Raw genomic sequence first — 15,975 nt, 5'->3', positions numbered from 1 at the left:
CCATATTCATGACATTTTCCAGGTAGCCCATTTAGGGTCCTAAATGCATATAATGTTTCTGATTCTTTCAGGCATATTCTGCTGGGGCAGTGGATTCTTTTTTTCCTTTCCTTTTCTTTTTTTCCTACTTCACAGCCAAAATTCACACTTGCCTTGAGCCATGTCAGAACATCTGTTAGGTTGTCAGCTAGATACCATTCTCTTTTTGTTCTCTGCCGAAGTGAACTTGTATGTTGAAAGCAAATCTCTATATTTTGGTATTCTTTGTAGCAGATTGTTATCATCTTTGGACATCTTGTCCCTTTGTGGAAGGGTGCTGAATATTTCCTTTGGGTTTTAGCATACTGATAGACCTGAGTGGTATAGTACTGGATTCCACAGTATGTCTCCACACTTTGGGGATGCAAAGTACCTCCTGCATTGAGTTAAAAATTAAGAGATCAGAATATTCAGGCTGGCTTAGGGCATTAGAGCCAGATAGCATTGCTAGTAAAAGAATTGAGTTGCATTTGATGTGATGGGAAGGACATTATTTAGACATTATCTGTGGTGGTGAAATACTTCAGAGGGAGACAGCTAAAACTATATTTGAAGGAAGTCAAGTGACACAAAAAGCCCCCTGATTTTGGATAAATTATTTAAGATGAATGTAGGTAGGAGAAACATGTTGCCAGCAACAGACCAATGTAAGAAAAACCAGAAAGCCAAACATATGCAAATGTTATTGAGGTAAGATCTTTATCTTATGATAAATTGTGCCAGGAAGCCTGACAGAAAAGCTGGACAAAGGATAGAAGAGAGAGAAGAGGACAGCACTGCAGAGCAGTCAGCAGGATTAACTGTGTAATAGTATCTTGTTCATTATGACACCATCACAGGATGGTTTTGTGTATTGAATTATATTTAAATACCATATGTTAATGTTTTCAGAATACCCATAACATGCTATGTTGTACTGAAGTCAATAAAAGAAACATATACAGGCTGATGCTGTAAAATATTTGACACTTTCATGAGTCAAATAATAACCTTACAAGGAAAAACACTCCTTATTAGTAAGGCCTAATCATATGCTTTAATGTATCTGCATGCCCTTGGGCTTGTCTTCTCCAGTGAATTTAGCATGGCTAAAGATTTTTAATGTGTCAAGTAATTATGAAATAAGCTGCCACATGCAATCTGTTGAGACTTACTACCCTATGCACTTATTGAAGTTTATGAAATTTACAGAAATCTCCTGAAGAATGCATTGACCTGTGTAGTATAGAAGATTTTCAATTTCATGTTTTCTATCTAATGGAAATACTTTTCAAACTTCATTTAAGAATCCAAATAGAGTGGTGTTTGAGAGAATGAAATGAAAAATATTCATTCCCTTTCCTTCAGAATTTGTCTTCACATTAATGTATCACAGGCCAAACCTAATTACCTATTCAACCTGTATTTTATTTGATCTACATGCCTGAGTGTCCTACAATCAAATTTAGTGAAGAGCATCTCACTTTTTTTCTGCATTAAAACAATTGCCTTGAAGCAGCTAACAATTAAAAAATAAATGAGTTAACACTTTCTACTAAGTGCTACCATTTAAGTTGTAATATGCAATTAAAAACTACATTTTAATTTCTGTTCAATTACATTGACTTAAATAGTAATTTTAGTGTTATACTTATGAACCATTTAATTGTGACATTTTTCCTCTGGCATGCATGATGCAAAAGTAGATTTGATTTTGAGAATGTGGCAAGAAGTAACCTTTCTCCCCTCATGGTTTGCTGTAATGACAAAAAGAAAAAGAATTATCTGGACATTGTGTAAATATGATGGAACAATTTCATTTCAAAAGCCATGAAAATATGTTGGAATTCAAGTTATTTTTCATTTTTAAAAAAACTATCTCGTTCATAGGAGGAATACTCAGATTGCTTTATGGCAATCTAGTTGGGTATTTGAAACATCCATGCATGTGCTTGGTCATGTTAACAGCTGTAGGTTCAAGAAAGCTTTGTATTAAGTCTAAACCCAAAGCCTGTTAGAACCTGAACTGTGAAAACATGCAGTGTAGAGCAGTGGCCTTTTTCAGGTGTGTATTGCTAGAGACAGATGCTTTACTACTTTGGCTTTAGTTCCTTCCTTTAAAAAGAAAACAGTTTATCAGCTGATGCATTGCAAACAGCTATGCATCAGTTAACACATTTTTGTGTTAAAGCTAGAGAGAACTTGCTGTGGAACAAGGTCCTTATCAGAATGGATTAAGATTTTTCTTATCCCCTCTGAGCCCTCCAGGTCCTTTTATCATGCTGAAAATCACATTAAAGCATTTTCTAATGTCCAGAATAAACTTCTGGGAAATAACAAGCCAAGTGCTCATGTCCCTCTTCTGTGATGTGTTACTCTGTTCTGTTCAGGGTACTGGCTGTAGGGGTGTGAACATAATCAGAAAACTGTGATTAAGCAAAACAAACCTGGCCTAAAAAGAAGTTTTCTCAAGTGAGATTCTGTGTCTCTGGAAGGACCTTATTTCATCCATCTGGTAGTGTCTTTCATGGTTTTCATCTCTGAATAACAGTGGAAGTTTATAGTGACCCTTCAGCAGTAAACCTGGTTCTATATCACTTGCAGCTGATGAGTTTCCAACTTATGTATAAATTTAAAGTGTCATGCACTTTATTTAGTGCCATCCCAAGTATATTACCAGATTCATAAAGTTCTTAAGATACGCTGGTCTTTGCGAAGAACCAGAATTTTAGAGTATCATTTTTTTCTGGTGTTCAAACCTATTTCATGAGAACTTGTATCTTAGGGCTGAAATGAACCTTAAGACATCTAGTTGTATTTCTTTCTGTTACACAAGTTCAGGTATTGCTGTGAACTGTGCCTCAGTTAGATACTGTGCTAAGGACACAGCAGCTTCACTACCAAGAAGGGCTCTTAGTATCATTTAAAGAGGCTGTTGCTGGAGAGGACATCACAGACCAGTGTTGTGGGTTTGGAATGCTGTTTCCTAGTTTAGGATTCTGAGGGAAACACTCCAAACCATGAGATGATGCTTGATCACTCTGCCTCTCTCTGTGATGGGCTGCAGAGGAGAGTTGGAGGCACAGTAAAGATCATGGGTTGAGGTAGGAACAATTTGCTGGAAAAAGCAGTGAGATAAGAAATGGAACAGCAACAATAGTAAGGACAGAATTTACAGGAAAAGGTGAATGATTCACATGATTTTTCCCCAGAGCTTCTCCTAGATACAAACCATTTATTTTGGTACTTCATAATTCTTCAGTGGGTGTACTGACACTGGCTGCCAGGTCCTTACCCAGCCATTCTTTCACTCCTTATTCTCAACACAACTGGCTGAGAAAATAAGATGAAAAAACTTGTGGGTTGAGGTAAAGATATGGAGATCAAGTAATCCATTGATGGCACAGACAAAATAGACTTGACTTGGGAAGAAAATAATTTATTGCCAGGTAAAATAGAGTTGGATTGTGAGAAATCAAGACAAAACTTAGAACACCTTTCTCCCACTTCCCTTCAAGTCTAAGGGTGAACTTCACTCCCTTCCCAGTTCTTGTCCCTCTTCCCTGCTCCCAGTGGCACAGAGGGTTCGAGTAAGGAGCATTTGGTCAGTCTGTAGCAGTTCCTCACTGCCACTCCTTCCTTCTCACACTTTTTCCTGCTCCAGTGTGGGTCCTCCACAGGCTGCAGCATGGCTCTCTGCTCCAGCATGGTCTGTTCCACTGGCTGCCAGGGAGTCTCTACTCTCCTCTGACCTTGGTGCCACCACACTTCCCCTCACACTGCTGGGCAGCACTTAGCCCATTCCTAAATAGAGTGCCACCAGAGGTTCCCAGAGGTGCCACCAGCTCAGCTCACAGGCTCAGCTGTGTCCCACAGCACAGGGCACCCCCTCACCTCCTTTCAGAGAGACTGCCTTGGCTACCACAATTCTGCCCACAGTCAGTTGATAAAAAGTTCTCACTTTTTCTGCCATATTTCTAAAGATTTTTGCAACTAAATACTAAGTGTTTTCATTCTTTTACATCCCTTTTTTCCAGGTGATGTAGCTTTAACCAGATTACTTCATATCAATGACTAGGCATTAACAAGTCATTGTTTTTGAGCACTTTTAGCTCTATTGACAAGAAAATATTTTTATTAAAATAATATAAAGTTGATTTTGAGGTATTCGTGTTCTGCAAAATCTAAGAATTACTGCTTAGCTGTGCCTTCCTCTACAGATTATTAATCAAGAACTGGAGCATTTTTAAAGTCAGTATTAAAAAGTCCTCTTGGCTCTGAATTCTTAAAGTAGGAATAAATAATGAATAGGAAAGGGGAAGGAAAATCAACTCAGAATAGGTTTTCGTCATTTAGAGATTTACATTTAAAAAGGTGTAAAACAGATTTAAAGAAAATCTAGAAATTACTGAAGGGTTGGAAATGGTGTCTGTTGATACTTGGAGATGTACCTTTATGGGAGAAAATACTTGTTCTTAAAGGTTTACTTGGTTTGGAGGAAGACAGAGAAAGGCCAGTGGCTAGAAGTGAAAGGCAGAGATGTTGGAATGAATGTAGAATAATAGCAGTCATCTTGTGAGTGTACAGCACATCCTGTGCTCCATTTTCAAGTTTCTGTGAGATGACTGATTCTGTTTTTCATGTATCTGCAACTTTCTGAATATAGTCACAAATTTAAAAAATCTCTTATTGCTCAAAGTAGCTGGTTTTTAACATGATTTATATTTAAATTCTCCTTCTCTGATTTTTGTCTGTCTTTTTGGACACAGATTCTTCAGTCTTTAAGATATGGCTTATTCCAAATCTAGGAATACCTTGGCAGCACCAAATAATACTGCTGAAGGTGGTGGGAGAATCTCTTATTCATTACAGCTTCCTACTGAGGTTAAGGTACATGTGGGTATATATGGAGAGAGAGAGGCACATCTTAGGAATGAGACAACTGAATAGTAATTACTTTTGTGAAGTGTACTTGTAAGTAATATTTTAGTTGTTGTTTCTGACCAGATGGCAATTGGTTTTGTTTTCCCAAAAATGTATGGGATCTATTGAATTGGCATTATATGTTTATGGACATATTTGCATTTTGGTTTGTAATAGGCTTAAACTCCCAGAGTTTAATTGTGGTTTGGGGTGTTTTGTTTTTTTTTTTTTTGGATGAGAGATAGGTTTTTTGGTTTTGTTTGTTTGTTTCAATGCTTACATATTGGCTGTTGACATGCAGTTAGGATGGGTTCATGTATAGCTTGAAGGTAAAACAAAATTGACAAAATTGTGAATAATTATGGTAGCCAGAGGAGGAATCACAAATATAACCATTTTACTCAAATTAAGTTATTCTTGTCCCAGACTAAAAAGTGAAGATAGCTGCTTTGGGGAGTCAGTGTGGTGAGGAGCTTCAGAAAGAGAAAGGCTTATGCAAATCCAGAATAAGGTAAACCCAAGAACAAAAAAACTACAACTTTTTGTTTTCCCAAGAAGCAGAGAAAGGAACACTGTCAAGGATTTTGATTAAGTACTGGATGATCAAAATATAAAGCAGTTTCTAGAAGATGCTAGGTCCAAAAGTCCTTTTCACCCATGTTTACTGCAAGGAAGTTTAGAGACTTTTGACATTATGTATTGAAGACAAGTGAGAAGGGAATGTTTTAGGTTGAAGTGTTCATCTGAGGATGATAAATAACAAATTGCTTGGAACAATGGTCTTCACCATTCGTTGACCTGAAAAGAACTCTAATATCAAATCCATTTAATACTGCTGTTAATATTTTAGCAATTACTTAAATGAGCCTTGAAATGAAAGATAGAAATAGGATACCAATTTTTGAGTTTGCTTGAGGATTCTGGCAAGTACAGACTGGTTAGCATGAATTCCATACTGGGCAATTTTTTGAAGTTATGAAATGAATGGTACTAATAGGAGTGCCAGTTTTAAAATAGTAGTAAGAAGTCAGTGTGAATTTAAAGAAAAGTTATGCCTTACTATTAGAGCTTTACAATGCACTTGGATTTTATAAAGGTTTTGACAGGTTCTGTCAGCAAGACTTCCTATAGACACAAAGTAATGTTAAGATGGAAAGGAAAATCTTTAGAGTAATGCTTGTCAAGAACAGGAAACAGATACATTTTTGTTATTGCAAAATGTCACTAGAGGAGTTTCATATAAATCTGCAAGGATCTGTTCAGTACTGGAAATGGTCTAGAGTGCAGTGAATTGCAAGGGGTAACAGTTGTTCAGGGCAGCACTAATTGAAATGTCTGTGAAATCCTCATTCTCAAACAGACAAGGTCTAGAAAAACCTCTCCAAGGAGGACTATCTTTTCTGTGGACTGTCTTCACCTGTGGGTTTAAAAAGTAAAGAAATCACATGTCTTCCTGGCAGTGGGGTTTCTGGTGGGTTTTATTTTTTAATATGATTTTTTTTCCTTCTCCCTCTTGTATAATATCTGAAGCTGTAGAGCAGAGCAAAAATATGTGGGACAGAGAAATGAAAAGGCAGCAGAGTATGGTAGGAAGTGGGAAACTGAGTGTGTAGAAAGCCAGCTTATGATGTTGATTTAGAGCAAAAATGGGATGAAGAGAGTGAACAACTTCATCATTGGCTTTGTAACCAAAATGGATTCAACTTACAAAATCACTAATCCGTGTTGGGGACAGCTGTGAGAAAGGAAAGAATCTCTGTCCTAAAACATATGCTGCTGCATGTGGTAGAAGAGCTGATACTGAGGCAGATAAAACTTTGTGCTTCTGTTCTTAGGTTCTCACTCCTCTCTAAGAGCTATTGTCTACTTATGTATATTGTTTAATATTGTAATGCTTTTAATGCTAAAGGCATTCCTGTCTGAGGAACAGAATAAACAGAAAATGGTTATAGTTAGGTTATTATTTTGATAACTTTATAAGAGAAGACAGTTACTTATATCTTCATGTTTACATGTAGTTGCTTTGAAAAATTCTAAAATTAATGTTCTTTTAAACCTCTGTAATATATTGTTTAAGATTAAATAATTTAAGTTACTGGGACCAGAGGATGTGCAACATAGATTTCAAAGAAAATTTAAGGATTAAATAATTCAAGTAACTGTTTATATTCATGGGTGCCTGGGGAATGAAATGGCGAATGTGTCATTCCACGTATTTATTAAGTTGTCAGTGGAATTCAGAGACCTTTACAGGCCTGTACTTTCAACAACACTTTAGAGAAAACTAACAAAAAACTGATACAAAGAGAAGAATTCGTGAGGATCAGGTAAATATGACCTGCAGGGAGTCCTGAACATTGCTTCCATAATGGGAAGTCCTGCCTTAAACCCTTTGTGCTTTATGGAAAGATAAACAAATATGCAGGGAGAAGGTGATCTGATTGATAATGTCTGCTTGATTTTCCAGAAGGGTTTAACAAGGCTTGTAGGTTCCTAAGAAAAGAAAACAGTCATGGAATAACAGTCATGGAATAAGAGAAAGGCTATTTCCCAGACAAATAATTAAGTAAAAGATGGAGGGTAGAAATAAATATCTCTTTCAATAGAGCAAAGTTAGCAGTATAGTTTGGCTGAATTTCTGCCAGGAATTTTGCTGTTCAGTGTATTCATATGATGAAGATGGTAATATGGTAAAAAGATGATTCTTGTGGTGAGAGAGTTTATCAGTGGCAATATTGTGTGGAACAGTGAACATGAGAACAAGCACTGCAGAGGGATCCTAGGAGTTTGACTGCTTGGGCAATAAAATAGCAGAAAAATTTCCTAGTATATAAATACAAAGTGATGCAAAGGTTGATGCAGTGGATGACTGGCCAAACTTCATGCACAGGCTAATGAGCTCTGACCTGACCTTGATCCTTGAGGAGTTACCAGTGCTGGCTTCATTGAAAACATCAGCTCAGGATCATTCCAAAAACCAATGCAAATTGTTAGAAAATAATAAGAAAAGGATAGACAGCAAAACAGAAGGATCCTTATTCCACTGTATAACTTATGATTAATCCTGCTCTGTGCAGTTTGGCACCTCATTTCAAAGAGGTTGGTTACAATGGAATTGCAGGTGATTTAGAAAAAGGCATCATGGGAAGTATTTTCTGTAACATGACTTTACAGCTGAGTAGATCAGAACAAATTTGTAAGTGACATGGAAGTCAGTAGATGCAGATTATTTGGAGATGACTCTGAAAGCCAAGAGCCAGTTGTCATCAAAGGTAGTTGGGAGCCAGGTTCAAACACAAAATAAGCTGAATTCTTTTGTAGTGAGTAGCAGATATGTGCAGCTCCTCATGAACACGATGTTGCAAATCCAGAAAGTTTACAGAGTTTCATGGGAAACTGGAAAAAAAACTGGAAAACAGATTAATTGAGATAAATAAATCTACATAGATAAAATGTATCAGCTAGCGGAATTGCTTGAGATGAAAATAATTTGAATTGGGACAATATTAGGGGAAGCATAAGTAACCTATATACTTGCCTTCATCTAACTCCTGTATGTGCATATGGTCCCTGTTTTTTCAGAGCAGGGTGGGACTGAAAGGAATGAATGATAAACATAATCTTTCTTGTTATCACTAAGTTTGCTGCTGCTGCACTCCCTGAGCACAAATGACGAGCTTACTGACCTGCTCTGACCATTGCTCTGAAACAGCATAGCTGTCTTTGTTCTTGTAGGCTCACCCAATGAAAACAGTACTCGTGAAAGTTGGATGTGTGTAAGAGCTTTGAAGGACCAAAGGGTTATTTATATATGAACATGTGGCTTTGAATATGAGTTCAGATCATTAATACACTTTAGCTGATCTTGAGAGCTTCACAACAGATCTTTAGAACTGGAGCGAGACCTTTTGTGTTCAGCAACAGCTAGATCACAATGCCAAATGGATATTAGACTAGATAATACAAGACTGACTTCAGACTTCTTGTAGGCAAAGCAAGAAATTGTAACAATGTAGAAGAATATTGCAATAAAAATAAGATGTTATGAGCAAAAAGTTAGATAGGAAAGCTTTCACTTTCTGTTCCTTAGTTACTGGACCAAAACACCGCCATCTTGTAGGTTAAATGTTTTCTGATTTGCAAAATTGTCCACAGTTTTACTAGAACCCTTGGTCTGAAAGTATTTGTACAGGTATTTTTAAATAGATGCTGCCTCATGCTTTATTTGGAAGATCATGGACTAGATGTGCTCAAAATCAGTGAATCACCAAAATTAAATGAAGTATAGCATGAAGTTCTAAATAGATTGAAACATTAACCAAACTTCCATACAACAGTAATTGTGAATATACATTAAATTGATGACAGGAAGAAATTATCTAAAGCTAAAATTTAATCTCGAAAAATCAAATTATTTCAATGTCAAGGTACTGTAAATGACTCTGAAAGTTTCCTTAGAAACTCTCAAATACCAGCCACTTTCTCATTTTATCAGTAAAAGCATATATAGTTCTATACTAATTAACAGGATTAAATGAGTCAGACTTATCTTGACAAGAAATGCTTTGTTGTCTAAAAACTTGCTTTTAATGTAATTGAAAATAGTGTTGCTCATATTTTAAAAAATCCTAATAGTGTAAAACTGTCACGCTGAAAGAGGTGGGATGGAATTGCCAAGTGCAGATGCACATGCAAGAGTGATGCTGAACAATAAACTGCATTCATATTTCTTTTCTACAGAAGGTGCATAGGGGTTTGGGTGAACTAATCCTTCAATATTGCCAGCTATGTACGATAAATCATGCTAAAGGATTATTATTTATGGGAATGCTATGCATTTTTTTCTGTCTACACTTGTAGCTTATTTTCATTTTAAAGACTTTAGACCATAACTCTGTACTTTTAATTTTGTATTCAGTATGGGGAGTTAATCCCAGAATGGGGCTTTTTGGATGCAAAATCTGAATGCTTGTGTAGTAACAACAGCTGTCCCCTCACCATGTGGTGTCTTCCATTGCTTTACTGTAGAGATGAATTTTGGCCCAGTGTTTCAGTAATATTGGACACACATGGTTTTAGGTGACAAAGCAGTATGTTTATGCATTCATTTGACTCTCGCAGTTACAGTTGGCTACAGATTAGAACAGGGAGAATACATTCACACCATGGCCACCCTCGTAGCTGCTTGTAGTACTTGGATCACAGTAGGCGCTGTTGCATCTAAAGACACAATTAACTGTTGCTGAGGAATTGCAAATTCACAAAAGCTCCTTTACAGCTTTTGCTGTTGAGAGTGGATTTTCTAAAAGAAAAAAAAAAGCTTTTTGAGAGATTTTCCAAATGTATAAATGTTGTAGATCTCCATATTCTAAAATTATTGTCAGCTTGAAATAAGATTAAGAAGTTGATATTTTAATGTAGCAAATGAATTTTTGTGCCCTGAATTAGCTGTGTAATTAACTACAGACCTACAGAATGATTGTAGTTTTGTCCATTATTTAGGAAGATAACCTGAAGAGTTCTGTAATATTTACAAGTGGTTAGTAAAACTGTGAGCACAAATCAAAGCTTACAAAAAAGTCTGAAAATAAAACTTAGCAGAAAGCTTTCGACATCTCTATATAACTGAAAAGATCATCTTGATTTCCATGTGTAATTGCTTAGATATGCTTTGGATATGGTAAAAGAGAATAGCTGTGAATCTAGCTGTGAATCTATTTTAAAAAATCTCACAAACAAACGAAATCCCCACCAAGTTTCAGTACAAATTAAATAGAAAATTACAGTAAACTGCATATTAACCATAATTTTGAAGTATGAAATTTGGCTGATTTTTAAACAAAAGGCTTTTAACTACAACTCTTTAGAAGAATTCATTATTTAAATTACAGTGATAAAATTTTTTATAAGTAGAACATTAAGCACTGGAAATTCTTCTTTACAAAAATCCCTGAGAAATATTTTCATATAAAATATCTATATGGAGTATAATATAATATAATGTAATAAAGTTATATAGTGTATTAACATGTTTAAACCAGTAAAAGTAATAAGGCTATTTTGCAATGTGGAGATTTTTCTAAGTATGCAATCTCTCCTGTAGGCCAGGGTGTAATTGTATAATGCAAGCAATGTATGTGTGAGACCTCTCACATACACACATTACTTAAGAGTCTTGTGTTTGAATCATCAGAGATAATTAATTTCATTTTATTCTTGTATTAAAAACTATGAATGTTTGAGGCTTTCAGCATTGAATCAAGCACTACACGGATCCAAACCAGGACGATTGATAAAATCCTTGCTACTATTGGCTATTATTTACTGTCTTTTAAGTGGCAGGTTGTATTTATGCCAATTTATCTGCTTCAGGGAACACTCTTGATAGCAGAACAAAGTGAATAAAAGTAGTTTGCTTTGCAAATGAATGCAAATGGTGAAGCCTTTCGGGAAGCCCTTTAACGGGAGCAATGCACTTTGATTATGAGTGAAGCTGCCATTTGGACATGGTGAAAAGAGCACGCTTGAACCATTGATTGGGGGAGACAGTAAAAAGTCAGGAAGGGCCCCGTTAAGCTTGCAGTGCGGCGGGCGGATGTCAGTGTGGTTAGAGCACAGTGGGAGAATGACAGGCAGGATTAGTGTCAGGGAGAAGCTTTGCTGTAGTTGTGGAGATGGTCCCTGGGGTCACTCACCTCTGACTGTTGTTCTGTGCCGATGGCTCTGTAATGCAAACCGCTTGATATGTGCCTGTTCATTATCGGAAATGGTGATTAGAAGAGGTATGCCATAAAGAATTCCTTAAAAATAAATAAAGTGGCAAACTACCCATGATAACAAAGATTTGGCTCTGCGGTTGTTGCCGAAGATGCTGCAAATGTCAAAGACAGTTACTGTGTTTTGCCTTCTGAGGCAACCGCGATTTCATGCCTTAAAGTGCTCTAATTATGTGTTCCTTGCTTTGTTCACTTTTATTTGGCCGTTATGAAGACAGTCATTGTTAACAGCTTGGCATGTAGTTAGAGGAAAACATTTTTATATCTTTTGGTTATTGGGTAGTAGAAGCATCCGGTCTGGTTTTCTGGCATAACTGAATTTTAGGGAGGGGGGAGGGGTGTTGTTTAATCGTCTTGATGGAATATTAGAGTCAACAGATTTCATTCCTGGTTCATGCTAAGAGTCCCAAAACACAGGATGGTTACAGTGACAAAAAGCAATGATGACTGTTTTGTTTCATTTAGAGGCTTTTTTAGTATGTCAAAAAGGAGATATTTTCTGTGTCTTTGCTGAAAAAATAATAGATAGGCAATTAAGTAAATGTTTAAAACTTTGTCTTAAACTTAATCATGGGATCATTTAGATTGGAAAAGGCCGTTCAAATCATTGACTCTAACCATTAATCCAGCACTATGAAGCCCACCAAGTGTCACATACACGTGGTCTTTTAAATGCCTCCAGGGATGGCGACTCCACCACTGCCCTGGGCAGCCTGTTACAATGCTCAAAAACCCTTTTGGTGAAGAAACTTTTCATAACATGCAATCTAAAGCTCCCCTGGCACAACTTGAGGCCATTTCTTCTTATCCTAGATCTTACTGCCTGGGAAAGAGGCAAGTCCTCACCTTGCCACAGCTTCCTGTCTCAGGTAGTTGTAGAACCAGTAAGGTCTCCTCTGCAACTGCTTTTTTGCAGATTCACCATCTCCATCTCCCTCAGCTGCTCCTCAGACTTGTGCTCCAGACCCTTCCCCAGCTCCACTGCCCTTCTCTGGGCTCTCTCCAGCACCTCAATGTCCTTCCTGAACTGAGGGGCCCAGAGCTGACCCCAGGATTTGAGGTGTGGCCTCAGCAGTGCCCAGTGCAGGGGTTGGTCACTGCCCTGCTCCTGCTGGCCACGCTGTTGCTGCTCCAGGCCAGGATGCCTTTGGCCTCTTGGCCCCTGGGCACAGCTGCCTCCTGTTCAGCTGCTGCTGAGCAGCAGCCCCAAGTCCCTTTCCAGCCTGGCTCTTTCCAGCCACTCTGGCCCAGGCTGTGGCACTGCAGGGGCTGCTGTGAGCCAAGGGCAGGAGCAGGCACAGGCTCTGGGCCTTGTTGAACCTCAGAGCTCTGGGCTCTCCCCATCAGTGCAGCCTGTGCAGATCCCCCTGCAGAGCCTTCCTGCCTCCAGCAGATCAGCACTGCCACCCAACTTGCTGTGTGTGCAGAGTGACTGAGGGGCCCTGGATCCCTCCTGGGGATCATGGATAAGATATTAAAGCGAGCTGGTGGCAGCACTGAGCCCTGGGGAGCAGCACTGGCTGTGATTCCATTCTCCAGCAGCCTCTGGGCCCGGCCATCCCAGCAGAGCACCCAGCCAAGCCATGGGCAGCCAGTTTCTGCAGGAGCTGCAGTGGGAAATGGTGTCAGAGGCTTTCCTGAAGTCCAGGTAGGCACATCCAGGGCCTCTCACTCATCCCCTAAGTGGGTCATCTGATCATAAAACAGGAGATCAGGTGAGTGAAGCAGGCCCTGCCTTTGACAAACCTGTGCTGGCTGGGCCTGATGCCCTGGTTGTCCTGCACATGTGAGGGCTCTCAAGAGGATCTGCTCCATGGCCTTCCCTGGCACCAAGGTCAGACTGACAGGCCTAGAGTTCCCTGGGTCTTCTTTCTAACCCTTCTTCTAACCCTTCAATGGGCATTGCATTTGGAAACCTCTTGTGGACTGGGATCTCCCCAGTCCGCTGGGTGTGCTGGTAAATGTTAGAAAGGAATTTAGTGCTCACTTCCTTCAGGTCCCTCAGTTCTCTTGGGTGGATCCCATCCAGCCTCATGGACTTGTGTTTGTCAGGTCACTGACCAGTTTTGCTTGGATTATGGGGGCTCCATTGTGCTCTGACTTCCAGGTCAGGGACTGGGTACATGGAGACCAGTGGGTGTTTCCATTAAAGACTGAGGCAGAGAGGAGGTATGAAGTACCTCAGCCTTTTTCTCATCCTGTGTCATTGTTTCTTCCCTTGTTTAGTAAAGGATGGAGATTCTCCTTAGATCTCCTTTTGTTGCTCATGGATTTGCAGAAACATTTTTTGTTGTCTTTTATGGCAGTAGTCAAATTAAGTTCTTATTGTACTTGGGCCCATCTAATTTTTGTATAACCCCATTTTTGAATACAAGTATTGTTGAATATTATCTTTACTGCATTTTATAGTATTGTGTTATGTATGTTGTATTAAAGTTAATAGAAATTAAATGTGTTAGTCTACATAGACAAAGCGTAATTTTTGAGTGTTCAGAATTTTTAGTATCTTACTGTTGGTCTGTTGTTTTTATCTATTTTCAGTAACAAGACAGAGAGAAGATACCCAGATACTTTTTTTTTTACGTTATTAGATTAATCTGTTTAAAGATTTTTTTTTTGTCCGTATATTACCTTGCAAATAAATGTCCAATATTCCGGTGTAATGAATGTTTTACAAATGTTTTACAGGTACCTGAATGGACAGAGGAGGACCTGAGCCAGCTGACAAGAAGTATGGTTAAGTTCCCAGGGGGGACCCCCGGTCGATGGGAAAAGATTGCTCACGAATTGGGTCGATCAGTGGCAGATGTGAGTTCACTCAGATTTGCATTGTGTAGAGGATGACAAACCAGAACAAGACAGGCAGTGTAGAAGGCAGACGTATATGGGGGCTGACACTGTCTTTTGAGAGAAGCTACAATCCTTTTAGGACCTGGAAGTGAACCATTAACTAACTATGCAAGAAGCAGATGTCAGCCAGTCTTTCCCTCCACAATTAACAGCTGTAACTGATCAGCTGGATGGGGAATTCTGGTGCTTACAAACTTCAGCTACTGTAACCCACTAACAGAGAAACAATGCACTGCAGGTTTTGTAGCAACGTCCTTTCACTGCAAGGGAATGTTGGTGTGACTTGGTTAAAGATTACATCTCTGTTTCAAGCCAGTCCTTAGAAAATGCATATGAGCTAATGGTGTTTAGACAGGTGGTTTCCATTAACTAAGCAGAAATATCTTTACAAATTTTAAAATGAGTAATATGTCTGATACTATTCAGTGCCTTTTTCAATATTATAGCATGCTTAAAAATTATATTATGTAAAATAATTAATGGCCTTGTTAATTCATATTTTATAGTATGTACCAGATACCAAAGCAAGCTTGTACTTAAGGTTTTTAAGTGTTATGATCTTAAAACCCTTAGGGGCTAGACTGTAAAAGACTTTTCCTTTTCAAGCAATAGATCACTAGAACATGATGTAGTGTCTACTGAGAACCATTTGAAAGCCCTTTCAGCTGACCCTATTTTATAGGCTCTGTAGGGGTTAATGAGAATAATGTTTAAATCTGTTCATATACACTTTGAGATTAGATATTCTTCATTTATTGAACTTCAGGAAGTATCTTAAATAATAGGAAACAAAGCCACTGACTGCAGCAAAATATTATAGCCCTCTGGAAAATTTGTGTACTTAAATTTTTTTCATTGTTGATATAATCACAAAAAGATATTTTTAGAACTTACTTTTAAAGATTTCATGCACTGACACTGTTCTGATACCTATACTAATAAGTCTTTTGCACTATTCTAATTTTACAATACACTATTTGCAAAATAGTGTATGTAAGAAGTAAGAAGTTTCTAACCTGCCAATCAAATGAAATTAGGGTTTTAAAGGTTTATTGTGCTCAGTATTATTGTATTTCTTGAAGTATTCATACTACTGAACTGATGTGATTTTATTAAAAAGATGCTACATTTTACTGATATGAACAACAAAAATATTTCACATATTTTTTAGTTTATAGTGTTCATAGCAAAGAGCTTTTGAGATTGGTTTGGAAAATTTGATTATTTTGATACAGATAGTATGGACATGTGGAATAATTCTACATACACCCATCACAAAACTAACACTATTTTCAGATTGCCTTTCGCACCCACTGTCTGCTTTCTTCCTTGACTTGGATGTATTAGGAATCTGTTGTATAATATATTTGGCCATCCTACTTGCACACAGCCAGTATTGGAAAGAAAA

The 15,975-nt window shown here is 38.0% G+C and overlaps 1 protein-coding gene across 1 annotated transcript in view; it reads left to right on the top strand.

Annotated features, from left to right (window-relative positions):
- The window catches only part of DNAJC1 (DnaJ heat shock protein family (Hsp40) member C1), a 107,084-nt gene that overhangs the window by 77,382 nt on the left and 13,727 nt on the right, over nt 1-15,975 (top strand). Inside the window, exon 9 of the mRNA XM_063413653.1 lies at nt 14,406-14,525. Within this exon, the coding sequence (XP_063269723.1) occupies nt 14,406-14,525 (120 nt within the window). The remainder of the gene's footprint in view (nt 1-14,405; nt 14,526-15,975) is intronic.

The sequence above is a fragment of the Prinia subflava genome, chromosome 1 (genome assembly GCF_021018805.1).
Source record: "Prinia subflava isolate CZ2003 ecotype Zambia chromosome 1, Cam_Psub_1.2, whole genome shotgun sequence".
Lineage (NCBI taxonomy): Eukaryota > Metazoa > Chordata > Aves > Passeriformes > Cisticolidae > Prinia > Prinia subflava.
The sequence above is the reverse complement of the archived record's forward strand: the minus strand, read 5'-3'. Positions and strand labels throughout refer to the sequence as shown.